Consider the following 26,399-nt stretch of genomic DNA (forward strand, 5'->3'; position numbering starts at 1 on the left):
CTTGATATCTCGATAAACACAGTCGCCTCGCGCACTGTTCGCGAGCAGCTCGCGATATCGGCGCCGATATCGACGCGAAATCGATCGCCGCGAGGCGACTAGAGGGCTTCGACGCGCAAAGTTCGAAGTTCGAGCGTGGGGAAAGACGACGCGTTCTTGACCTAGAACGCTGACAAATGCGCTCTGGAAATAGCGAATTATCCCCCACCTTTTCCCAGTCTTCAGTCTTTCCTTCGATCCTATTCTCTCCTCAGACTTCGTTCCCCCTCGGCTACTTCTATTTCCTCCGCCTTCGTCGCTGGACTAACTTCCAGCGGGATATTTGGGTCGGTTGATATCTAATCTGCGCACTTGCGGCCGTTGACGTCAGCAGGCACTCAATGGAGTACTGTACTGTAATAAACAAGCGACGACTTCGCAGGTAACTTCGAGAAATCTGGGATCCTATTTACGTCTTCCCTGAGGATCTCGATAACGATTAGACACTGTTATCGCTGCCTTGATCGATCTTGCTAATCCTTTGCGCGATTGGAATATTATTTCTTTTTAGAAAACCTCGTCGAGGGACGCTGTTTTCTGCCAGGGGGAGTCTCGTGGTTCTCCTGTCGTTGGTAGTTCGATTGTTTTCGCGGCTGGCTCGCGTGGGCGGGCTTGTGAACAGATTCGCGGGAAATTGGCTCGGACGCGGCCCGCTGAGAATATCCAGAGGAGACTAGCGCGGAAGTTGGCGGACAGGGGGCTGGAGAACGCTATTCTCGGTGAATTTGTCACGGAGCCGAGCGCGTGGGAGTTCCAGGCCTAGCTGAGTTGTAAGGTGTTATTTTTGAGAGCCTGAAGGACAGTGGGAGAATTGGAACTTGGGATGATTCGTGGCGCCTGTGTGGCGCGGTTCATTTTCCCTTTTAAGATGGTCCCAGTGATTGCTAATAATCGATATTAGTTTGAGGAAAAATTGGAGAGTTAAGAGGTTTCTTTTAATTAGGTTCTGAGAGCTTGCTATTATCATAGAATGTTATCTTGCAGTTTATTTATTTTGATATCTATTTCTGATGAAAACTTGTAATAAATGTCGTCGCAGTACCTTGAAATGATAAATCAAATGCGCAAATTGAGTTTTTCCACGGGTATTCTTTATCGGGCATTCGCTGCGTTTGTTGGGCTTATCTGTTACTGTTCTGACATTTTAAAGAACTCATCTTCCTGTAATATTTCACCACGTGGCCTATCGCCGTGGCTTCTAATTATCAGGTGATTGAGAGTTAAATAAGATTGCATGATGCAACAAATTGTGACGACTTATCAAAATAATTTCACGTTCGTAATCCACTTGAGAATAATAAGCAGGTGTTTTATTATTTGTTTCTGTGATATTTTTATAAAAATCTTCAAGATTATAATTCCAGAAAAAATAAAGTATAGGCGATTGAAGACACAGTGTTTAGTGAAATTATATGTAATTATATATTTTTCTTTATATATATATATATTTATCCATAATATTAATCCGTGTGATGGACCTTTTGGTTTTAAATTGAATTTTCTTACAAAGTGGGTGCAATTTAACACTCGTGGTCCATCAATATTTTTTTGAATTGTCCATTGGAATCATTTCACACCTCTTCACACACCCGAACTCTTAATTACAGCGAGATGATTTTTAATTAACAATTTAAAAATGTACCAACGAACGAAATTATTTGTGTTATCGCATGGCACACGAACGACGCAGAAATGAACACGTAGAGAAAAATAACTTTAATTAAACTTAGTTGTACGTTCAGGTACAGAGATTAATTAAAAATTGTTTAGGAAAATTCCTACGTGAACAGCTCGTGCCCCATTTTGTACGCGCCTCAAGCTGCTCTGAACAGCTTTTATATTATTTCCACTTGTTCGTTTCCTACAAGCTACTATTAAGTATTGGCATGTACGTTGAAGTACTCACTTATAAATAACGAACAGAAGACCTTGGCTTATCGTTATCATATCCAAACGGAGCCAGTATAAAAGTAACTAAAATTATGATACTTGCAATGCTTATTCTCCTAACTTTGCGTACCTTACGAATGGAATCATCAAGAGTGAAGCTAAGAAAAAGTAGCCCTGGAGAGAAAGGAATGAATACTCGCGTTTAATCATCCCCTTCGCGGGCGAGCTGTGACTAGTAAGTATCAAAATCGAATTAGCAGTGAGACAATGAAGATGTAAGTACTAAATAATTAAGCTACGTGCAGGCAACGTTCTCTGTCAGATCTCGTTCACGAAAGAAGGAAAAAAATTGAGACCCGTGCCTAACGCAAGGCACTAACTTTTCCTATTTTCTCCGTACATTATTACTTTCCACTCTATAATGTACTCGACAATCGTATAGCTAAAACTTTCTGTAAATACGACGTAAGTACAAATTGTAGGAAACACTTTATAAACCTGCCTTTATCCAACATCATTGGCAAGACGTCACGGCGATTTCTGAATTACGAGTAACGTGTGCTTACAACCCCAACCCCCAGGAATATAATTATATATTTAATGCGCGAGAAAATCTCTTCAGTTTGAGAAACAGAAAGTAATCGAAGGCAACGGTTCCCAAACGTTCTGTCTGGCATATTTTCTACCCGCAAAAATAAATCCTGAATAATTTCTAAGTTTCTAGCTTGTGCTTAGAAATAGAACTAACTACTCAGAGTATGAAATTTGTTTAAACGAAGACTGTAGGCAAGTGTTAATTTAAGAATTGTCATTTGCTCTTGAGATTCTCCATCTCGCTCGTTCTCTTAAGTAAATGATCGACGCGAATCTTTGTGCCTTCACTTCGACGTAACTCTGTTCGAGAAGCAAATACAATGAGGAAGAAACCGAAGCTGTTTCGTGACATCCTCGCAAAAGTGTCTTTCTTTTACCCTGACTTCTATATCGTTTCTCCCGCGTGGGTTATGGATGCTATTTACACGGATACAGGGACGTTACGAAAAAATAGACGCTTCCCATATACACGTAAGCTGAGAGGCTCGACTCCTTTAGAAATAAAAGGAGCAGCGTTTGTGATTGATTTCGACGCGAATCGCAAGCGCGTTCCTTGCGACCCTATCGTGTTACGCTTCCTCAGGAACGTTCAATTGGCTTTTAACGATCTTCCCATTCTTTTGGGGAGATTCGTTCAATGGCTGGGAGTCCTCCTGGACCGACTGTGGATACTTTTGGTCAGGGTAGTTCCAGGGCTGGATGTCAGCCGTACCAAAAATTTGGTACACAATGTAGGTACCGCATGCGACGCACGCGGTGACTCCGAACACTTGCCTCCATGCGTCGAGGGCTTGCTGTGAAATGAATTATTCATTATCCTCGGGAGCGATTATTCTAGGGAACAATGAACACTTCACATTCACAACTCAACGCAGCGTAGAAGCGAGGACTCCAGATTCTTTCAACGAAAATAAAACTCGTACTTGGAAAAGATAAACCAGAACTCTGAGATACCAGAACTCTCAGACAGAAACTTGATTACAGCAATTACAATTCATCGCGCTTTAATTTTGACTAACTACTAATAAGCATGGTAAAAATTTGCAAAGAAAATTTGGCTAACTACTGATAAGTAGACTGTAGATTTTTATGCATTTATGGAGATCTGAAACCTATAAAAAATTATAGAATGTCTATAATATTGTAATATTGAAAATGTAAAATTGCATAAAAATCCTCAGTCTATTCATAATCGTGCGAAAGATTGCACAGACTCACGCTTTTCTGGGTGAGCACGCCAGCCACAACTGGGGAGAGGAAACTCGCGGACATATGAATCGTCTGAGCAAAGGCCAATATCGGACCTGCGAGTGAAAAGTGGATTGAAAAAGAAACGTTCTAGTTAAACAATTCTGGCGTGATCAATATCTAACTCACCAGCGAAATTTGGCGCAATGTCAACGATGTTCGCCATCGCCCCCGCGTAGGCGGCGGTGATAAGGGTGACAGCTATGAACCACACTACTAAAACGAGAACGATGTCGCAGCCCAAGTAGCCGATCAATACCAGCATAATTCCAGGAACTACTTGTGCTGTAACAGAAACCAAAATTCCATAAATATATTTCTCTGATTAATAAAATATTTTCGATACTTACAAGAGGCGGTGAACACCTTTCGAACGTTCGTCAGGGACAGAATCTGTCGAGTGACGAGGACATCAGCTATGTAGCAGAAGGCAACAGAGCTGAAATAGCTGCAGATGAATGGTAAACCTGACAGCACTCCGTTCTGAAACAGAGACAATGGATTATATGAAGATGTGACCATCTCTAGCTAAGGTATGATTTTAGGGACTTACAGCTTGAATACTGAATCCTAGGACTGTCTTCATATACATTGGTCCAGAGATGATGAAGATGTAGTGCACCCATATCCTGCCGAACGTGGTGATGCCGATGGACCAGGCAGGCCAGGATGTTAGGATGGACCTCCATGGAACTGGCATGTTCTGTGAACAGAAACATATACTTGTTGGCAAAATTTTTATCGCGGATATCGTTTACAGTGACATAAAGTTGAAACCTTCCTCTTTAATTTAAAAAAAAGATCAACTCGCTATGATGTTTTTTCGCAAAGTTACAGCACATTAAAGTAACCCTTGCATTTTACAGTACATCGGGTACTGCCAACACATGACAAAAATGCAGGGGTTACTTTGAAGTGCTGTAACTTTGCGAAAAAAAATCGTAGCTACATGATCTTTTTTACAACTTGTAGGGGAAGGATCCTAGTTTATGCTCGCGGAAGCGGAATCTCCGAAAAAAATTTCCGCGAGTCCCTGCACTTTGTCAAACTTTACAATCTGTCGCGTTGAAAATTGCCAACTTTGAGAGGATACACTGACTCGGGTAAATTTTTTTCGGGGATGCTGTTCGAGGGAGTATAAAATAGGATCCTTTCCCTTCAATCTTTAAAAAAGATCAAGTCGCTACGATTTTTTTTCGCAAAGTTACAGCACATTAAAGTAACCCTTGCATTTTACAGTACATCGGGTACTGCCAACACATGACAAAAATGCAGGGGTTACTTTGAAGTGCTGTAACTTTGCGAAAAAAAATCGTAGCTACATGATCTTTTTTACAACTTGTAGGGGAAGGATCCTAGTTTATGCTCGCGGAAGCGGAATCTCCGAAAAAAATTTCCGCGAGTCCCTGCACTTTGTCAAACTTTACAATCTGTCGCGTTGAAAATTGCCAACTTTGAGAGGATACACTGACTCGGGTAAATTTTTTTCGGGGATGCTGTTCGAGGGAGTATAAAATAGGATCCTTTCCCTTCAATCTTTAAAAAAGATCAAGTCGCTACGATTTTTTTTCGCAAAGTTACAGCACATTAAAGTAACCCTTGCATTTTACAGTACATCGGGTACTGCCAACACATGACAAAAATGCAGGGGTTACTTTGAAGTGCTGTAACTTTGCGAAAAAAAATCGTAGCTTCATGATCTTTTTTACAACTTGAAGGGGAAGGATCCTAGTTTATGCTGGAGGAAGCGGAATCTCCGAAAAAAATTTCTGCGAGTCCCTGCACTTTGTCAAACTTTACAATCTGTCGCGTTGAAAATTGCCAACTTTGAGAGGATACACTGACTCGGGTAAATTTTTTTCGGGGATGCTGTTCGAGGGAGTATAAAATAGGATCCTTTCCCTTCAATCTTTAAAAAAGATCAAGTCGCTACGATTTTTTTTCGCAAAGTTACAGCACATTAAAGTAACCCTTGCATTTTACAGTACATCGGGTACTGCCAACACATGACAAAAATGCAGGGGTTACTTTGAAGTGCTGTAACTTTGCGAGAAAAAATCGTAGTTTCATGATCTTTTTTACAACCTGAAGGGGAAGGATCCTAGTTTATGCTCGAGCAAGCGGAATCTCCGAAAAAAATTTCTGCCAGTCCCTGCATTTTGTCAAACTTTACAATCTGTCGCGTTGAAAATTGCCAACTTTGAGAGGATACACTGACTCGGGTAAATTTTTTTCGGGGATGCTGTTCGAGGGAGTATAAAATAGGATCCTTTCCCTTCAATCTTTAAAAAAGATCAAGTCGCTACGATTTTTTTTCGCAAAGTTACAGCACATTAAAGTAACCCTTGCATTTTACAGTACATCGGGTACTGCCAACACATGACAAAAATGCAGGGGTTACTTTGAAGTGCTGTAACTTTGCGAGAAAAAATCGTAGTTTCATGATCTTTTTTACAACCTGAAGGGGAAGGATCCTAGTTTATGCTCGAGCAAGCGGAATCTCCGAAAAAAATTTCTGCCAGTCCCTGCATTTTGTCAAACTGTTGCAATTTGCCGTATTGAAAATTGCCAACTTTGATGGGCTGTACAGACTTGGAAAAATTTTTTCATGCTATGCCGTTCAGAGGAGCATAAAGTTGGAACCTTCCCCTTTAATTTAAAAAAAGATTCAAGTAGGTATGATTTTTTTTAACAACGTTATAGTACTTCAAAGTAACCCTTGCATTTTTACCATATATTGGCACTACCCCATGCGGTATCAAAATGCAAGGGTCACTTTGAAGTGCTGTAACTTTACGAGAAAAAATCGTAGCGAGTTGATCTTTTTTTTAAGTTGCAGGGGAAGGTTCATACTATATGGTCCTGGAAACAGCATCTCCAAAAAAAATTTTCACGATATTCCTTAAGATTTTATCGAAATAAAATTCACGAATCAAATACGCCACAGTAGATTCAGACATAACTAGTCAGACAACAGTCTTCCGAATAAAGTACAAGTAATCATAGCTTCTCTCTATCAGATAACAATTAAGAATACTGTTCAAGATTTCATTAAGACCAAATTCACGATCCAAATACTCTTCAGTAGATTGAGTCAGAAGAAATCAGACGATACTCTCTCTGAACTACAGTACAACTAATCCCCACCTCCCTCTATCAATAAAAAATGAATATTTCTCAATATACCTCGTTAGTTCCAATGACCTGGTTGCCAACACTTCCTTGGATATATCGTAGCTCCTGCTGAGATATTCTCGGGTGCAGTGCCGGCGTGTCGAAGGCGAAGAAGTACCAGAAAAGGCACCAGAACATGCCGATGCTGCCCGTGGTGTAGAAGACCACCCTCCAACCGAAGTGGGCGATGATGAAGCCGCACAGTGGATAGGTGATCCCGATGCCGAAGCTGAACCCTGAATATAGATAATCTAGATGTTAGGAGCGGCTCACCCCACGACCCGGAAGGAAGCTGAAACATGATGCTTGTCGAATGGCTTCGCCTTGGCTCGTGTACGATTCATGCGTGGCGACGATCGCTCTTCAGCGGTGGCGCTATAATTCACCCTGTAAAGCGATTCAAGTAGAAACTTAGTACGAGGGGGTGAGAGATGAACGCGGCTATGCTGCCTAGCGATGGGTGAGTATGAAACTTCTATACCTGAAAATATATCAAGAGCGAGAGGAGAAGCTTTTACACGGTTGACGGAATGAGCGTTGAGCACTGTCACCACTGGATTTCGTCGACCGATTCAGAGACTCTAATACATAGAATCTCTGTTGTCGCGCAAATCCAGCCTTGACTATTAACATGGTACAGCGTTTCATGGAGAGTCGATATGAGATTTCGTCCCCTTCCTATGGTAAGGTAAGTGCCACAATACTTGGGCACTTAAAATGGCAAATGACCCAGTAAGTGGACATCCTAAAATTTTATTCTCATCCTTTTGACATCATGTATTATATTTAGTATCAAAGTGGCCCTGCATTTATCCTACAAAGGTTACGCTAGAATTTAAATAAACTTCGTGTCAGTGTTCAGGTACTGCGACATTTACCTTACCAAGTGATGCAGAAGGTTAAGCTGACTTCAAGCGTCAAAATTCATTCTATCGATCTTCTGCACCACCGACGACAGGAAAGGGACTCTACACGCACCAAGGCTAGCCCGTGAGTTCTAGGCAACGAAAAGGAAGAGGGAAGGGACGAAAATGCGTCGCGAAAGGGTCTATCGTGTCCCTGGGTGAAGTTTGATTCAGGATGATCGGATTATCGCGGACGAATATTTTCTCGCAGACGCACACATGTACAGAGACGATGAAAAATATCTAGCATACACGGAACGTGCTCCTCGAGCCCGGCTGATTCTACCAGCTGGAAGTATACTCGGCCTTTCTCATGCTGTTGAGCGGTCGCTGTTGAGTATACCCCTCGATCCGGCGAATGCAGCCACGTGGAGGTTGGACCAATCGGAAACTAAGCGAGTATCAATCATTATCTACTGATAACACGCCGTGATCCAGAACCGGCAATTTTGACTGGAAAAAAAGCAAAAAAACGCTTCCGGAGCGGAGTCGAGAAGCTTCTCGTTCGAGCCTCCGCTTTTCTGAAAGAATCGTGCATTAGTAATCAACAGAATCGCTGTATCTGAACGGAAATCGAAAGAAAAAGGAGTAAAAAAGAGAATGGCGACAGGAGACTATATCGCGCTGTACGGTGGTTATCGAGCTTTCGCTGCAAGACAGAAGAGAAGAAATAAAATTTTGAGGAAGCTCACCTTGGAAGGAAGACATGAAACGAGAGCGTTCCACAGGTGGGATCCAATGGCCGACGATGGCGTACATTGCGGGCCACGTGAGTCCCTGCACAGATGTGTTTCTCTTATCAGTTCAGGGGGATTTTAACACACTGACGATTGAAGAAATCAAGTGACGTCTGTGGTTTCTGAAAGGTCAGAACCAGAGACGTCGATTGACGTCTTTGAATGAAACATTGATATGTGTAATATTTTATGTTAATAAAGTAACATGTTAGGTCTCTCATTAGGTCTCATGCATTGTCTCAAAAGTACGCTCTGCATACGATCGCTAATGTGTTAACGTGACAAGGCACTGCCTGACGAAACTTACACTGGCTATGCCCTGTATACTGCGAAGAGCGATCATAACGCCATAGTGAATCCCAGCAGCACTCGGCATGAGCAAACTGCAGACCGCTGTGATAAACTGAGAGCCACCAAAGACAGCTTTCGTGCCAAAGTACTGTGTCAGGACACCGCCCACTACTTGGGACAGGATGTAGCACCAGTAGAATGAGCTGCTAATGGCAGACTGAATGGTGGGACTCCAGTCGAACTCCCCTTGATCCTGTACGAAGAATGAATCACGCTGGTTTCTTTCTTATCAAATGCTTCCAACGCAAACACGATGATTACATGCAAATAATGAGTGAATAAAAATTAGCAGGGTGGAATCGATGTTAATAAAAGCCTGTTACGAAAGACGAAGTTTGAGAATCGAAATTGCCCCTAGTCACGAGGCGCCAATTAAGTTTCCCGCACGGAATTCATACAACTTCCTCGAAGCTATTTCCTCCAGAGGGAACAGAAATCGCCTCTAGTTTTTATTAACTGATCGTTGCATAAGGATTTGCAAACGCGATTATTGTCTTCGGCCCAGTAATCGTAACGTGATCGTCGTTCTAATCGACCTATCAATTTCCTCGCTAATTACCTAATCGCCGCAGAGTGAGTAATTAAGATTCCCTGATATGATTTCCAACGCTATGGCAAACACGTGACATTACGTGGACGCGTCGTGTGGCTCCTGACTGGCGATGAGATCTCGTAATCGGACTAATCTGTGCAACGTAATCGATGCTTGACGCGTACAATGTTAAGGCAGCGGTCGTTGAGATTGACCTTCTTGTGGGATTGATGGAAGAAAAATAGTGAACTGTCTTCCTTGCGAGATACTTGGTTTGGGTAGTCAGAAATATGGACGTTGAGGTATTTAGAACCTAAGGTGTTGCTGGAACCAGAGTTTTTAGAGAGACTCTGTTAATTAGGAGATCAAATCTGAGAAGTGGAATCATTTGTTTTCAAATTTTCAAATTCTGAAATGTTGAAGCTTACAAATTTTGGAATTTTCAAATTTTTAAATCTTTAAATATTGAAACTTTCAAATTTTCAAACTCTGGAATATTGAAACTTTCAAATATTCAAACCCTTAAATATTGGAACTTTCAAATTTTCAAACTCTAAAATATTGAAACTTCCAAATTTTCAAATTTTGCAAAGTGTTCAAATTTCAAAATATTCAATCCTTTTATTTGCTGACGAATAGTTTCACTTATGAACGAGGAGAATCCAGAGCTACAACCTCAGTCCTCCATTTTCTGCAAGATCGCGAAAAATTTCCCTAGACTGATGGTACCCTACAGATAAAACTTCACCTGCTCCCGAAAGTGAAAGGTAGGTGTCCCTGACAAGAAGGCGTGAAAAGAAATCGCAGCTACTTGGAAGAAGCCTTCATCGCGAGTTTGCGGTTTCAACGATCATAGGATCATTCGAGCAGGATGGTGTTTTACACGATATGCAATTTATCGCGCATCCGCGACCGCTCTACCTCATTCCTGACCAACGTGTTGTTGTCGGTGTAGGATGTGTTGGGCGTTGCGTAACAGTATTGAGATGTCATCGCGAGATTGCTGTCGTTCGACGTGCTCGAAGGCGGTTTCACCATCGCCACCATGGCGATGTTTATGTCGTTCCTCATCATGAAGGAGACGGTGAATCCTGAGAAGGACAGCATGTAGAGCACCACCCTCGCTGGCACCATATCTGGAAAGGCGAAGTGGCGCTGTGATCCACGCGATATCATCTCCCGAATCAAAATTGAAAAAAAAAAGATAAAAGAGAAAAGATTTTTAAGTCTGTCTCGTAACTCCTCTCTACACTGTATCTACTTGTTTCTGTTCACTATACGATTTATTGCTTAAAGTGTCCTTTACCTCTCAGTTTTCGCAGGCTGCAGGATGTTCGTGTCTTATATATGGTATGATCTTCGTATCTGCATAAGAGATACAATTGACATTTTTATATAAACCAAGGAATCAGTTATAGAAAATAAAAACGAAGAAGAAAAAGAGTCCGATGAGGCTCGCGCTTGTGAACTTGTCCTATTTGCTTATCGTTGCCCAGCGATACCTTGCCACGGCAATGGAATTTACAAAGTAAGCCGCGGCTAGCTATCAACAGGCTTAATAACGATCAAGCACTCGGTTAACGAGTTGCAATTACAGCGTTATACTCATCCTGTCGACGATGACTCGGTATAATCTTGCCTACGGTTTCCTTACCTCTGGCTGTCTTCCATTTTTTCGCTGGCTGTTCACTGTTCGAACGAGAAGGGCGACTTATCGAGGATCACCTGTGATTCTGAAACAAAGAAAAAAAGAAGCTTTAATTACTAAAAGAAGCCTCGTTAACATTTCATAATCGTAAATTGCTCCAACTGCTCTGCAAACGCAGTCACAACGCAGCTAGAAATCATCGCCATGTTAATAGATATTAATGGGGGGAATTAAACCGCAGCTAAATCGCCTCGACGATTTAGCCATTAAGTGCATCCCATTCGTATCGTTATTATCGCCACACGAGACTGCTGGCGAAACAGCCGCCGTCGCGCAATTGATTCGCGTGAAAACACACTATTTAGAGCTTCAAGACTCATCGATTCAAGTTTCCTTTCTGCCAAGCCGTAAGCTGATCGCTGCAAGGTGGTGGAATTTCACGCAATGAATTGCAAGCGCAGGTTGCGTTACATTTTTATATAACTTCCTCTAGCTGACATGTTCCAAACATCCTTTGTTCTATCGACGCAATTATTAGATACTTTACTTGGAATCGTGAGTAATTATAGCTGACTCTGACCCCTAATTAAACGTGCATTTATGATTTTAATAATTATAAACTGCGATGCCTTTAGTTACGTAGCCTACACCTGCTTATTTAAAGAACAAATATACTGAAAAGTGTGAACGAGTTTTAACAAGTATTTGCGGGATTGAAGCAACTCGTGCAACAATTTCGTAAATGAGTCTACTAATTTCCTTAAGCGGTTACATGTGCCTAAGTAAATTAGAAAATCGATTTTTTGTTTCTTACATGTTTGGAAAACTTTAGATTTCAAGAATGTATGCTGAAAATTTCATATCGATATTTCAAAAACCAAGAAGGTTTGTCAGATCCCATAGAGGAAAGCATTGCGCACCCTGTCATGAAATCTGCTAGCAAAAGAAGATCTAAAGGCGAGACAGAAGCTAGAAGCTACTTTCTTAAATAAATTGTTACTACAAAAGTGACTTGCATTTTCATTACAGGATTCAGGGGAGGCGCAAGGATTCTTTTCTCGCCCTTATTACTCCTGTAATCAATAAAACGCAAAGGATGAAATATCTAGAGCTTAATAGCGTGTGGACGAGCCTCAGGGCGCGATGAAATTCCAACACGGAGCTCATATACACGGCATTCTACGAACGTCGTTGAAAATTCATCAATTCGCAAAGGTCGCGGGTCTGATCACGCGAGAAGCTAGAAAAGCGTTTGCACGAACGCGTTTCCAAACAAATAACTACATTTTCTTCGAACAATATTACTATTCCTGACGATAACGTCGAACTACTTACGTCGTTACTCATCGCCCTAATGAAACACACATTAACATAATAACTTAATTACACACTTAACTTAACACACATTAACTTAACATATAAAGAGAACTATTCTAATACTCTGTTAGAACGACATCCAATATAATACTTGCAACTCAATTAATTAGAATGACACACTGATTCGTTGTGCCAATGTTACAGCACACAATTGCGACCATTTTTCCGCTAATGTGTATAATCTAAACAAACGATTAATTTCCTGTCTATTTGTGTCTGTGGTTCATCGAGGAAGAAGAACGATAAAATTAGCACCATGCACGTTGGACATTGTTACTTTTTACTGAGACTATCGATCGAGTACCTACGGTCATGAAATTCTCGCGGATGGCGTTCCATGTGAGTCATAACTTACTCCACGGTTCTTCAGGCCTTGTTCTTTTCATGTTATGCACGGTGTGCTCTCTCGGAAGTATTTCGATAATGTGACGTCGGTGGTAATCAATGCAAGTTCGTCACAATGCACACGGTCGGTGCATGTGTCCCGTATTGAAATTGCTCCGATTTTTTTGCGATGATACACTTCTCTTGTCTAGCCTGTTTTACCTCTCATTTGCATCGATATTGCGTAATCGAAAGTTGCTTATTACTTTTTGCATATTATATTCAATAATGAAAATTCGTGGAAGAGTCGGAATTTTTGCAAAGTTTTCCAGGACCTTGTGCTATGCATTTTAATACGAATTCTGTGAATATTTCGAGATTGCAAATATTAGATAACTTAATTGAAAAATATGTAAGACCAGTGCAAATTAGGATGTTACGTCGCCTATTAGCATTTTGAAGTCTCATCCCAATTACGATTCAATTCTTATGTATATTCAATTATCTTCGAAATGCCTTTTCCTGGAGACAATGCCATTCAAGAAAAAGAACTATTCAAAAATTCAATAGCTTTACATCTTCTTGTCAAAGTTACATTGTTGATTAAATGCCTCTACAAAACTGCAACAGGAAATTGCAACATAAAGAGATAGTCTTACCTTTAAATTCAAGTCACTTCAAAAGAACGTAATCACTATTTTTTGTTGTACAAGTATGCTAATACGAAAGAAACTTTATCACTGTAGTATCGTTCAGCGATATGGTCAAAAGTTTGCTTTTACAATTACAATCGCGTGAGCTATCGACGCACGACTGTAAAATAAATCGCCATTAAAACCCGAAACGATGATACTGCAAGAAACCTGACACTCTAAACACTCAACTTCTTGAACAATTTCTCTAAGTCTGGAATTCGTATCACGTTACTTTCGAAAATTTGCTTATGCAATATAAAATAAAAAAACCGAGTGTGCTTAACTATTCACTACTAATATCAATCCACAATATTCTATATCCAATACTTGCTACAAAGTTTCACGGAACCACGTGGCAGTTGCTAACTTACCAATCCAAGTCTGACTCTTATATCGATTTCCAATGGACGTTGTTTACATCACACGTGGGCCTCCAAAGACGTCACCATAAATTTGAATACAGAATGCTTCGAAGAATACCACCAGCTTTCGTATCAATTCCTCAGAAGCCACGCACGTCTCACATCGAAAGAAATCTCGGAGACAAACCGAACAGCACCAGGTAACTGAAGTGGAAGAATGTCTCTTCGACCACTTGCTGCAGTGGTATAACAGATGCTGTCCCAAGTGTCCAACGCTCAGCAGAGCAGAGTATTTTATGGGGGTTCAGGTCCTCGGTGATCCAACGTGGTGCAGCGGGTAGCAGGTCAGAAGGGAACCGAACATCACTAGCGCAGAGAACAGCAGACACTGAAAGGCGACGGGACCACGAGGCATTGACTATCTTCCAGGCCCCACCACCGCTGCTTTACAATCGTCCATTTAGCGCGTAGGAAATCCGCCCAAGGATCGCGGAGCATAGGCACGAGGAAACGTGGAAACGTTGCAATGACGGTGCTGTTCGCGCGACGATCCCTCGAAGGTCACGTAACGACCATCTGTCGAAAGTGACGACGACCGCTTTTCCCAAAATGTCGACGGTGTCAACGTGGCTGCTGCGCCGCGTGATCGAATGGCAGGAAGAATGATACCGGGTAATAGACATTAATCGGAGCCCGTCTGTGTTGATTACGCATTATTCGAAACATTGGACGAGCCTTTGATTGAGGATTGGGTGTCGCTATGAGTCACGTTCCTTCCTTTTATTGAGTTTTAAAGCGCGTGATCGAAGATTTGCGCGTGATTCGCCATGCATTTGACCTTTCGTTCGACTGAGTTAATGACTTTACTGGCACCCGATTTTTTGTCCCTTGGCCTGTCACAGGGGAAAGATTCTGATTTATTGTTTGGAGAAATGCAGGCAAAGTGTCGATGATGTCCTCGTTGATTTCCATGATTTTTAGGTTGCTCAGGAAAATTATGGCATACAAAAATTATGAGCAAAAATCGGCTAACTTTGACTGACGATAACTCCGAGAAAAATCATCGTAGAATCATGATCTTTTTTTTAAATTACAGCTTGAAGTCTTAACTGTAAGATACTGTGACTTAATTTTAAGTTTAATGCACCCCTGTTACTGTAGCGCCTTAAATCTGAAGGCATGATTATCGTATTCAAAATTACCAACTTTGACAAAATCCACGGACTGTCTAGAATTTTTTTCAGAGATGCCATTTGCAGGAGCATAAAACTCGATCCTTCCCCTTTAGTTTACAAAAAGAATCAAGTCGCTGCGATTTTTTTTCGCAAAGTTACAGCTTTTCAAAGTAACCCTTGCATTTTGATACCAGATGGGATAGTGCCAATACATGGCAAAAATACGAGGGTTACTTTGGAGAGCTGTAACTTTGCGAAAAAAAATCGTAGCGACTTCATCTTTTTTTTAAATTAAAGGGGAAGGATCGAGTATGATGATACTGGAAACGGCATCCCCGAAAAAAATTTCACCAAGTCTGTGCATCCCGTCAAAGTTGCCAATTTTCATTACGGTAAATTGCGAAGTTTGACAAAATGCAGACACTCGCGAAAATTTTTTCTAGAGATGCAGTTTGCAGTGCCATATAATGCGAACCTTCCCCTTCAATTTACAAAAAGAATCAAGTCGATGCGATTTTTTTTCGCAAAGTTACAGCTCTTCAAAGTAATCCTAGCATTTGTGCGATGTATTGGCACTACCGCATCTGGTATCAAAATGCAAGGGTTACTTTGAAGAGCTGTAACTTTGCGAAAAAAAATCGCAGCGACTTGATCTTTTTTTTAAATTAAAGGGGAAGGATCGAATATTATGATACTGGAAACGGCATCCCCGAAAAAAATTTCTCCAAGTCTGTGCATCCCGTCAAATTTGGCAATTTTCATTCCAGTAAATTGCTAAGTTTGACAAAATGCAGACACTCGCGAAAATTTTTTCGAGAGATGCAGTTTACAGTACCATATAATGCGAACCTTCCCCTTCAATTTACAAAAAGAATCAAGTCGATGCGATTTTTTTTCGCAAAGTTACAGCTCTTCAAAGTAATCCTTGCATTTGTGCGATGTATTGGCACTACCGCATCTGGTATCAAAATGCAAGGGTTACTTTGGAGAGCTGTAACTTTGCGAAAAAAAATCGTAGCGACTTGATCTTTTTTTTAAATTAAAGGGGAAGGATCGAATATTATGATACTGGAAACGGCATCCCCGAAAAAAATTTCTCCAAGTCTGTGCATCCCGTCAAATTTGGCAATTTTCATTCCAGTAAATTGCTAAGTTTGACAAAATGCAGACACTCGCGAAAATTTTTTCGAGAGATGCAGTTTACAGTACCATATAATGCGAACCTTCCCCTTCAATTTACAAAAAGAATCAAGTCGATGCGATTTTTTTTCGCAAAGTTACAGCTCTTCAAAGTAATCCTTGCATTTGTGCGATGTATTGGCACTACCGCATCTGGTATCAAAATGCAAGGGTTACTTTGGAGAGCTGTAACTTTGCGAAAAAAAATCGTAGCGACTTGATCTTTTTTTTAAATTAAAGGGGAAGGATCAAATTTTACGCTCCTGTAAACGGTATCTCTGAAAAAAATTCTAGGAAGCCCATGTATTTGGTCAAACTTTGGAATTTTCAATACGATAAACATGCCTTCAGATTTAATGCGCTACAGTAGTAGAGGTGCACTAAATTTAAAATTAAAGTACAGTATCTTACAGATAAGACTTCAGGCTGTAGTTTAAAAAAAAGATCATGATTCTACGATGATTTTTCGCGGAGCTGTCGTCAGTCAAAGTTAGCCGATTTTTGTCAAAAATTTTTCAATAAAAAATTTAAATTTTTTATAAACGTGGTACTAATGGTACTAAATAGTGGTACTAAATAAAGAGCTCCAACGTAATCGAAGGCTTAAGTGTCTGTCAAAGTCGGACGAAACGTTTGAAGCAATTTGCAATTGTAATTCTGCCCCTATTATAACTACACGTGAAGACTGAAAGGGTCAACTCACGCGTACCTTCGATTTCGATCGAATACGGTGAACGCGCATGACTTTTTCGATCTATGAAAAGTTTATGCTACTAAGTGCTTTGTGTGCATATGGATTTAATGTTTTCCTATAGTTAAGGGGAAGCTATTTACTATAATGAGGGAGTTAATAACGAGTAGCAAGGACGTAGGAAATGGTCGTGCATTAAATATGGATCGACTGTGAGCTCTAGAGTCTTTTAAAGTTACTGTCCCAGTAATAAAGTCATTTCTGCAGAATTCTTGAGGAAATCGAACTGCATCAATATTTTATAAGGTAGGCAGCAGAACTAAGGTAGGATTGATTATCTCACTTCTTGGTGTGTAATGCTTTAAATTGGATAAAGTGATTACACTGACTTTATAGCGAAGATTCCATTGATTTCGTTGCTAATTCTCATTTCAGTAGTGAAATCACAAAATTACGCCGACAAAGCACGAGGGGACGATTTTCACCGATCGATTAGCATTACATTGCGTAGCAGTTCTTGTTTCTTGCCTACGTTGAACCCATGTTCGCCTCATCTGGCAGACTGGTCGTTAATCAATCTTCTCTTTTGGGTATCCTCTTTTACCTTGAAAGACGTGCTTCTCTGTTCAAAATCCAATGAAGTAGCGACATACGGTGTGTCGAGAGCCTTGTTTACTTTTCATGTAGAATCAGTTGACTGGTTCGTAGAATTTTGAAACGTGTCGAAAGATAAACGCACAGGTAGATGGTGTCGAGGCCACACGAAGTCACAATGTAATTATATATTTATTGATACATAGATTATTATAAAACATAAAATCACAAAACTGGTTACACAAATCACACAGTAAAGTAGATAATAAGGAAAAGATGTAATTTCTTCTTCAAATAAAGTATCTTCCCATAATCTTCCAACAAAAAGCGCGAACGACTCCAATTAACGATAACTCCAGAAAAACGCTAATTAACTTACGCAATTAGGTCGACTGCTTCATCATGTGTCAAAGTCGTTACCAAGTTAACATTCCCGATCGTTGCAGCATTAAAAACGCGTGGCGAAGAAAACACGAGGTGCAAAAAGGTTCCGCGTAATAATTAGAAGAATTAGACGAGAAACTGAAAAACTGAACGCTTGGAACGTCAGGCGCTAAGAAAACTAACTTTCCTCTCGTCTCGACGGCTCGCGAGGCGGAAACAATGCGCCCATGAATTTATCCAATACATTAAGCTTAATTACTCCGTAATTGACCCCAGTGAGCTTAAAACTCGAGACGGGTCGCGCAATTCGCTCGATGAAATTCTTTTGCCGGCCGGCTGACCATGTGACTCCCAGTCACGCGACGAGGCTCTCTCCTGTCCTCGATTACTCAGCTTCCAGCGAAGTCCCTCCATCCTAAACTATCCTCCTAAACCCCTGCAACTGAGACCCTGCAGATAAAACCTGCGATAACATCCTGTCCATCCCACACATTTATCTTCACCTGTCTCCTAAAATAAAAAAACAAACACTTTCTCCTGTATTCATATATTCACCACAAATGAACTCTTACATCCGTAATCTATTCTTCATGGGTAATTAGAAAAATTAAAACATTACAGAAACTAGATAATAGCCGAGCAATTACGATAATTCATTATCTCTAGTCTCAACGAGAACACGTTATCGCTGCTGGGAAACATTTTCACGCTTCGGCACGAACCAGGCTCGCGAGCTGACCGGAAGTGGCCTGCAGACGGTTCGAATATCACGTACACTGGCAATCGAAATAACTAACGAGATCGACAGGCGACACGTAATTCGTCGATTACGAAGTCGCCAGTGTCGTTACGTCATCGGAAGTATCTCTGCCCAACGCGCAGTTGGACTCCCTTTTAATCGCCATGTGCGACGAGCCTCGAGAAGGGGACGATCCCCGAGTCGAGGGATCCTAACCTCAAACCCGCGACGCTGGCCAGTGGCTTTAAGGTTATGTTCGCGTTCCAGGATCGCGTTCTAGGCCAACGAGCACCACGTGGCCGTGGCCTTCGCGAATAAGGGACACAGGGAAAACAGGGCAAACAGGGCGATCGATCGTGACAGTGACTCACCTTCGGTCCGTCTCTGCTTCTGACGAAGACCTGGGCTCCGAGGGCTCGCTTTTTGAATGGCATTTTTCTCAGGCGCTCGACGCAGGTTCACAGGATCGCAGGCATCGTTCCAACGTGGAAGAACAGACGTGGAGAATATTCACTGTCACTCGAGTAAACACAGGACACACGACTGACCACGTCAAGCGCAGAACTACGAGCGATTAACGCCGCCGCGCTTCACGGGGCGCTACTGTGCTGCGCAGAGGCCACGTGACCTGTTCGAGACGCGCGCCGAGGTATCGATCGATATCGCTGCGTCGACTCGCGCCCTATGCTCAATGTTTGAATTAGTTCTGGAGTTCAAATTTCATTTTGAGGAGTAAATTGAGAGGAGAGGGATTATTGAGGTCCTAAACAGTGGGAGGGAATTCTTTGGAGGGAATTAGAGCCTGGAGAATTGATATATGAGTGAGATTTTGTTCTGTCTTGGAAATTCATTTTTGCGCCATTATCTATGGGAGATAAAACTGGTGAAATTTTTTAAATAGTCTTCCACTATTTTTCTAAGCTTTCTAATTCCGATATGTCTATATTCTGAAGTAAATAAATATTTTCTAAAGAATGATTTGTGAATTCTACTACCACGTACCATTTGGAGTACAGAAATTCTTAATCTGAATAATGTATTATTCAGTTATATTAGTTCGACTTTTCTGTATCGAATCGAGTCTCCATGTGAAATGGGTCAGAGATTTCTCACCACGAAGGTCTCGTACTGTTTGAGATACCACGCCACGTCGTTACCTTGATCCAAGAAGAATAAAATTGTAAATCTGTTTCTTCATACGTCTCCGTATTTTCTCAGCCCCAGATTCTTGGGATTCCATCTGACATAGGTCAATATCATTAGCGTCAATTAACATTCTCGCATGGAGGCTATCCAGTGAGGTGAATTATGCGAGAAATGCTCCGTCTACAGCGCTTTTAATAATACGTGCGATTGATAATTAACGCCTACTTCGCGTCGATAGCTGGGTCAACCGCGTATCGTCGCTGACTGCCAAGTTCACGGTCGATCCCTCTCCTCGACTCGTGCACTTCCATTACGACGTCGTCAGCCGTGAACACTTTCGGAAAATCCAATGAAAATTTTCCACGTAAATGCTGACAAACCTGCTGATAAATGCCATCCTATGTACGATGAGCCAGCCGAATCATTCTGCTCAACCACGAAAGAAACTCGCAAAGTGTACCTCGACGCCGTCTTCGGCCCACAATAGCAACCACAAGTACTTTAAATCCTCCATTCACCTCGATCAAATTCTCACTACGCATTCAGGGAACAGAATACGAAATGCTGCAGCAGTTCTGAATATAAAAACAGACTCTTTAGGTTATAGTTTCACGTGTTTCGCATCCTAGGCTGAAACCAGTCTCCTCGACAACGACGTATATAGTAGACGAGGGTGATGACCTAGAACGAGTCAAAAGCGCGACGTTCAGCCACACAGGTGTCAATTTCGATCTAACGAAAGACGTCAACGTTGTCGACAGGAGGATTGACCAAACGGTAGCCGATTAATCATTCGTTTCCTTCGTTACTCGAGTCGGGAGATTAAAATCGATTACGATCTGCGTCGTACCTCCACGAATATGTCGCCAGTTTTTCCCTTAGACCTCCTGCACCATGTTCAGCGGCGGTCGAAAATTTTGGAACCAGTGCAACCCGAAGCCCTCCAGCATCTACGTGCCTGACAACTCTGTCATCGAGGAAGGTACGCGGTAATCTTGATCGACGCTGTCACCTGTTGCTCCAGGCAGCCTCTTTTTCACCTTCTCGCGTAACAGAGATTCTTGATCAATCGATAATTGCTGATGGATATTCTATCCGAGAGATCAGTATTCACTGACGCAATATTGTGTATTAGAGAATTATTCCACAGTGATTTTTTATCTGAATCTTGAAAAATATTGTAGAGAGTGAACTGATCAGCGCGTTGACGAAGCAGCTGTACATGGTCCAGTCTCAGATGCAAAAGGTGCAGACGGATCTGAAGAGGAGCGAGGAGCAGCTGAAGTCGAAGGACCAAGAGGTCACTCGACTCAAAAGAAAGGTGTAGAATTATTCTCTTTTTCTGTTTCCTCGTTCTCCATCGTAATGTCCCATTTTCCCGTATCGTGGACGCAGGTCAAGGACTGGGAAACCAAGTACAAAAACCAAGAAGTCCAGTGGAAGAAGGAGCAGGAACAGCGACGAATCCAGGCAGATCATTCAGAGTACCTTTACAGGCGGTGTCTCATGCTCGAGCAGAGGATCTACGAGATGGAGGTTGAACGTTTGCCCAGCTTGACATATTCGTAGTATCATGTGGATTATAACACTCGTAACTGTGTTATCTCGTGGCGAAATTACCGTGTCCCCGTTTTGCAGAAGTTCTTGTCCGATTACGGTCTGATCTGGGTCGGCGACACGAACAAGTGTACCGAGGTGGCCCCCAAGTAAATCAACTACACGTTACTACTTAACCAGGCCTGTGGCCCGATCCAATTAATTGTCAGTCACCTCGATGCCTTTTAGTAACTACATCGAGACTTGTTACGAGCAGATTATCGCGAACATCGACCAGCTGAACCTGGCAGCAGGGAAGGGCGAAGTTCACGTGCAGCACAACGAGAAAGGGCACGGCGCCTCGTTCAAAGTAAATTACTCACCAGCCACTGGCGATATTAAATACTTGGTATCATTTACTATTCATCGTTCTATCATGTGTGCTACTCATTTACGCGAGATTTTATGTGTTGAAGTATCCGTGGTCGCGTAACGTCGGTGTCGATTTTCGACGCCGATCCTCGGCCTCGATGCATTCTGAGAAACGCAGAAGGCTGACGCTAATCGAGTTGAATTGCGAGCGCGAAGAGTTGCGACATTTCACGTAGATAATCTCGCGATTGTTTAGCTCTCGTAATTCTTTTTTCCCTCTGGCGTTCATGTAACACGGCGACTCGTTGGCGAGTCTGGCTGTCTTTGATGACTAATTAATCGAGTGTTATTTAACGATCGTTTGAAGACCCCTTCTTGCATGTCTCTAAAATTCTACAAAAACGGAATGATAGTTCAAGACGGCCCGTTGCGCTCTTACGATGATCCAATGACGATGTCGTTCCTTCGCGACATATTGGACGGTTATTTCCCCTCCGAGTTGCAACAGGCTTATCCAAATGGAGTGCCCTTCAAGGTGAATCTTCCAAAGCAATATGTTCCACTTTAGATCGACCCGAGAAGACAGTGATTTGTTACCCTCTGTCGTGTCTTATCAGGTGAAGGATCACAGAAACCAAATGTACTTGGGCAGCTCGGTCGACTTCCCTGGCCAGGGTTATCGGCTGGGAAAGCAACCTCCAGCTGATAACATGCCGTTATCGACCAGAGCTCGTAGACCCAGCACCACCTCCCAGAAGTCGACTCGTCACGGTTCCACCTCGAAGGATAGCCTCAATGATTTTTCCACGACGATGGTGCCGATGACAGCTAGGTACGAGCGTCGAGTTGCCTTTGCACTGTATTAATATATTCAAATTAATATAGCTGGGTTTTTACCAGATCCTTGAAATCGAGGAGCCTTCCCGATACTCCTCCCTTCGAGATGTACGTCCTGCGCTCCCAAATTTTGGCCTCGCATAATAACATTTGCTCTGACACCCACTTACAGTCACACATTAACGCTGAGCTGGGCCTGAGTAGTAGGAAAGAGAAGGTAAACTCTGTCGAGTTTCGAAATGTGAAATATATTTACTTTGGACTGCTTTTTACAAGCGAGATTTAGCCACGAAAGCTGCAGACTATGATAGTGCACGAGATGGCTCCCAGAAATCCAAAGCTGTATCCAGGTTTCCAAGTTCTGGCAGGTGTTACCACAGTTCCACAGATAGGTCCTCTAAACTATCGCCTAGGTAATGTTCTGTGCTACTTTATATTCATTTCCTGAGTTCCCTCAATACTTTTTCAAAGTAATTTCGACTTCAGGCGAGTGGAGAACGTCGATGATCGTATTCGACAGCGCTCGAGATCCGCTAGCTTGCCTACTTCTCGTATGTCTCTTATTTCGAAGCCTGTGACGAGGACGAAAGCGCCGACGGATTTTGGTAACGCTGACGCAGCTAAGTTTCCTTCGACTCCTCAGACACAGTTTGGGGCTGGCAAGAAGAGTGCACGAGTTGCCAGATCGGCGGCACCCAAGAAGAGTGCTGTAAGCTTCGAAATTTATCCGGGAAATTTGAATTTTTAATATTAATTTCTGTGATGTATTTCAGCCCCCAATTTTGCATCAAATTAATGAACCATCGGGAAAACCTGGCGAACTTCGACTGAAAGTCAGATCTCTGAATGGAGGGACTGTTTACTTGGTACATGTCTCTACTGATGAATCGATAGCTCGATTGTATCAATTGCTAGACAAGGCTATGGCGAGGAATGTTCCTCGGGGGTACAAGATAGTCATCAGCGGGTAAGATTTCAGGTTTTCTCATTTTTATAAAAATTCTTTTGATACTTGGTTAACTGGAAAAAATTCTTGAAATTGTAGCTATTCTCCGAGAAGATTAGAGCAACTGGGATCGACTTTGAGAGAAATTGGTATCACTAGGGACAGCGTTCTGCACTTGGTGAATGATTGAAGAATACCAACCACAGAACTATCAAATACAAGAATCCCCAGCGCGTTTTTATGTAAATATTTCCAAGAAAAGATTCCTAAGGCTTAGAATTGTTAACTCATCGATGTACCTTGAAATTCGATTAGATCGTTTAATGGTAAGCGCAGCCACGAGTCCTTGTTTTCCAATCACAGATATAGGGATGCCTCGAAACTTCTTTTACCATTATTGGATACAGTGCTTCGTCGGTATACAAGTTTCTTATTGCTAATATTTGTTCTGTTAACGTGTAGAGTCAGAGAGTGATGTCACAAATATACGGTTGCAAACAGAGTCCAATGTAACAGCCTAGTAATTAACCCCAGGATATGTATTCCATACCTTGGGGGCACATTGATTTATGCATCAGCATGTTAGCCATGCACTTCTGTACACAGGTTGATCCCTAAGACGTTTGGTAAATTTCATCTTGATAATTAAGTCAGCATCTAATCTCTGATTAATTATCGATTGAAAGAATTTAATTACCTCCTGATTAAGGAACTCAAACATTTTCAAATTCTATTTTAAAGAATATTAGCACTCGCAGTGAAATGAGAAATTATGTTTCAAGATGAAAATCCATAACTTTTGTCAGCTGCTATCATAGCATTTCCAAGAATGAATTCTATAGGATCTGGTGGAAATTCAGCCGCAAATTTCAACCACGTTCTGTCGACTGGGTGGATATAGAAGCAACTACAGTGGGATTTTCTGCAGAAACTTTTAAGGAAGCGACGACTGCTCCTGACGTTGATGTCTCATTACCGACTTCCGACCGGGAGTCCTGAATCTCGAAGAATATCGATGGTTCCCGTCGCGATTTCACGTCTTGAATACTGTGCTCCAGATGCCTCAAATGCTGCGAGCTGATAATGGAATATTCACGAGTCGCTTAGGAAACTTTTCTATGCATTTGTCGTCGGAGAGGATTTTCATACGCTACTCGCTGAGCAGATTGAAAGTTTAGACGAAATCCTCGTCTCTAAGATCGTAGATTTTTCCACTCTTTAAAGCAGAAGCTTCCGAAGAAGTAAACCCTGAGCTATTAGGAAAATTGAAAGACCTCGTGAGTTCAGAAACTCTGCTGCCAATTTTACAATATTATCTTCAGTATACAACTAAATTAGTCCATGTACACTCGCCATCAAAAATTCCAAGGTATTCTTTAGCATGATCTAAGGTCAGTCCTATCAGTTACCTCGTATTTCATTTCTAGATAACACGAGGTTTTGCAAAGCAGCAATTATCTCCATCAAGGGCAGCGTAATCGAGTTCATTGGACACCAGTTACTCGTAGGAGAGATTAAAGTTGCGAAAGAGTCTCGAAACGTGGCGCAAATAGTATGTACAAAGGCTCGTTTCTCTTCCCTCTAAGCGTCTCTCTCATTTCGTGCAACTGGGACTTCTTTACGGCTACTTTCCTTCCCGCTGTCTCCAAAAAAACGCAAGATAGCCAGCGAGAGTAAATGCCAGCTAGATAACAGCCACGTAAAAAGCCAGGGGCGACGCGTTACGCTCGATTTAGTTGACCTAGGGGTAGGTAGCAGCGGTTTCAAAGAGGCGTGGGTGTTTTTTTTACATCTCGTACTGTGGTTGATAAGGATGGTTAAGTGGAGCTATCTGTGAAGGGATGAATGATGATTGAGGACGCCAGTCGAAAACCATTATTTTTCGCTTCGAGGTTCGTTATCATTCCTCTGCCCTCCTCCAGTTCCCTTAACGAAGCGGCAACGAAGTTAGAGAAATTAAGAAGCGAAGATCGAAGAGGGAGAGAGGATCGATAATTAAATGAAAGTCTCCTTTGAAGAAATTAATGCTTCGGCGATAATTAGAGTCGTTGGTCCCTCTGCTGTTACGAGAGACTTTATAATTGCTCTGATATCGTTTATCTTAGTTATCGTGGTTTTATTATCGTTCGATGTGGAATATGAGGAACAAGTTCCAGCTTCTCTGTGATCGATTTCCCAGGATAAAGGGTAAAGGTAGCGTCGCCCATTCCAATCCCTGTCACTTTTGTCGATAGTTCCATCAATCAGGTGCCTGCCCTCGCGTTTTTCGAATTTACCCCTTGGTTCGTACCGATGGAACTGTCAGCGAAGCTTTCCAGCTCGTCACGAGCGACAAGAGAACCCGTTTGTCAATCAACATGCAAATCAAAAGTACTTGTGGCTTTTGGGGGTTTGTGCTTCCTGATTCTACATTATCACTTCGAGGCTTCCTCGAAGACTTAGAGACCAATTTGTAAATTAGTTAAGAGATCAAGTGATAACGTCGACTGAAATTTTCTCCATTTTTTTCTAATTCCACGTGTATTAGACTAATCTCTAGCGATTACTGAAACGGTGGGAGCAGTTCAGCGGTCGAGGTTGAAACTTTCGGCATACTGCTCTGATTAAACGTCTTAGAAAGAAGATCCTTGCTTGGAGACCTCGTTCCTCCCCCCTCCATCCTGTAGAAAATAGGAGGATCTTGGTATAACGTGACATGATCCTGCCCAACTTACGAAGATTGTACGGACGGTCTGAAACCCTGACAGCCTCGATTAGAAGGCGACTAGACGTGCACGTTCGACGATAAATCATCAGCTGAAGGTTTAATTGTAAAAAATGATGGATACGGAAGTTTGAGAACGAAGATGTGGGTGAATCGAACTTGACGTAAATCCTTCGAGTCTCTGGGTACTATCTTCCTCTTCCTCATTTATCTTCATTCT

The 26,399-nt window shown here is 42.0% G+C and overlaps 2 protein-coding genes across 5 annotated transcripts; one reads left to right on the top strand and one right to left on the bottom strand.

The window, feature by feature from the left end:
- Nucleotides 1-1,591: 1,591 nt before the first annotated feature.
- On the bottom strand, nucleotides 1,592-19,221 carry LOC143182377 (vesicular glutamate transporter 2). 4 transcript variants are annotated; one of them, XM_076383337.1, is made up of 12 exons: nucleotides 19,010-19,221; nucleotides 11,125-11,203; nucleotides 10,777-10,835; nucleotides 10,392-10,606; nucleotides 8,895-9,131; nucleotides 8,543-8,627; nucleotides 6,958-7,181; nucleotides 4,325-4,474; nucleotides 4,122-4,254; nucleotides 3,901-4,056; nucleotides 3,742-3,827; nucleotides 1,592-3,317 (listed from the first exon to the last, which is right to left on the bottom strand). In XM_076383337.1, the coding sequence occupies exons 2-12, from the start codon at nucleotides 11,139-11,141 to the stop codon at nucleotides 3,093-3,095; spliced, it is 1,587 nt and encodes a 528-aa protein (XP_076239452.1). In that variant the 5' UTR covers nucleotides 11,142-11,203; nucleotides 19,010-19,221; the 3' UTR covers nucleotides 1,592-3,092. The 4 variants fall into 4 exon arrangements, with proteins under 4 accessions (XP_076239452.1, XP_076239451.1, XP_076239454.1 ...); XM_076383336.1 differs by lacking the exon at nucleotides 19,010-19,221 and adding an exon at nucleotides 13,886-14,017; XM_076383339.1 differs by lacking the exon at nucleotides 10,777-10,835 and having other exon boundaries at nucleotides 19,010-19,220.
- Nucleotides 19,222-20,191: 970 nt separating this feature from the next.
- On the top strand, nucleotides 20,192-23,665 carry LOC143182528 (uncharacterized). Its single transcript, XM_076383566.1, has 14 exons — nucleotides 20,192-20,280; nucleotides 20,414-20,561; nucleotides 20,667-20,766; nucleotides 20,969-21,105; nucleotides 21,180-21,320; nucleotides 21,423-21,490; nucleotides 21,570-21,690; nucleotides 22,060-22,227; nucleotides 22,310-22,524; nucleotides 22,593-22,746; nucleotides 22,806-22,942; nucleotides 23,016-23,238; nucleotides 23,303-23,496; nucleotides 23,575-23,665. Exons 1-14 carry the CDS (start codon nucleotides 20,192-20,194, stop codon nucleotides 23,663-23,665), a joined length of 1,986 nt encoding a protein of 661 aa, XP_076239681.1.
- The last annotated feature ends 2,734 nt before the right edge of the window (nucleotides 23,666-26,399 follow it).

Source organism: Calliopsis andreniformis, chromosome 8 (assembly GCF_051401765.1).
Source record: "Calliopsis andreniformis isolate RMS-2024a chromosome 8, iyCalAndr_principal, whole genome shotgun sequence".
Taxonomy (NCBI): domain Eukaryota; kingdom Metazoa; phylum Arthropoda; class Insecta; order Hymenoptera; family Andrenidae; genus Calliopsis; species Calliopsis andreniformis.

What these genes read in the sequence shown, in the direction of transcription:
- LOC143182377 (XM_076383337.1), bottom strand. An exon ending in CAGCCTGCGAAAACTGAGAG is followed by an intron (nt 10,607 to 10,776) that starts GTAAAGGACACT and finishes TCGCCTTTCCAG; the next exon opens with ATATGGTGCCAGCGAGGGTG. An exon ending in AGGTCATTGGAACTAACGAG is followed by an intron (nt 4,475 to 6,957) that starts GTATATTGAGAA and finishes TTCTGTTCACAG; the next exon opens with AACATGCCAGTTCCATGGAG.
- LOC143182528 (XM_076383566.1), top strand. Translation starts at nt 20,192, where the DNA reads ATGAGCCAGCCGAATCATTCTGCTCAACCACGAAAGAAACTCGCAAAG. An exon ending in TCACTCGACTCAAAAGAAAG is followed by an intron (nt 21,106 to 21,179) that starts GTGTAGAATTAT and finishes TCGTGGACGCAG; the next exon opens with GTCAAGGACTGGGAAACCAA. An exon ending in CAAATGGAGTGCCCTTCAAG is followed by an intron (nt 22,228 to 22,309) that starts GTGAATCTTCCA and finishes GTGTCTTATCAG; the next exon opens with GTGAAGGATCACAGAAACCA.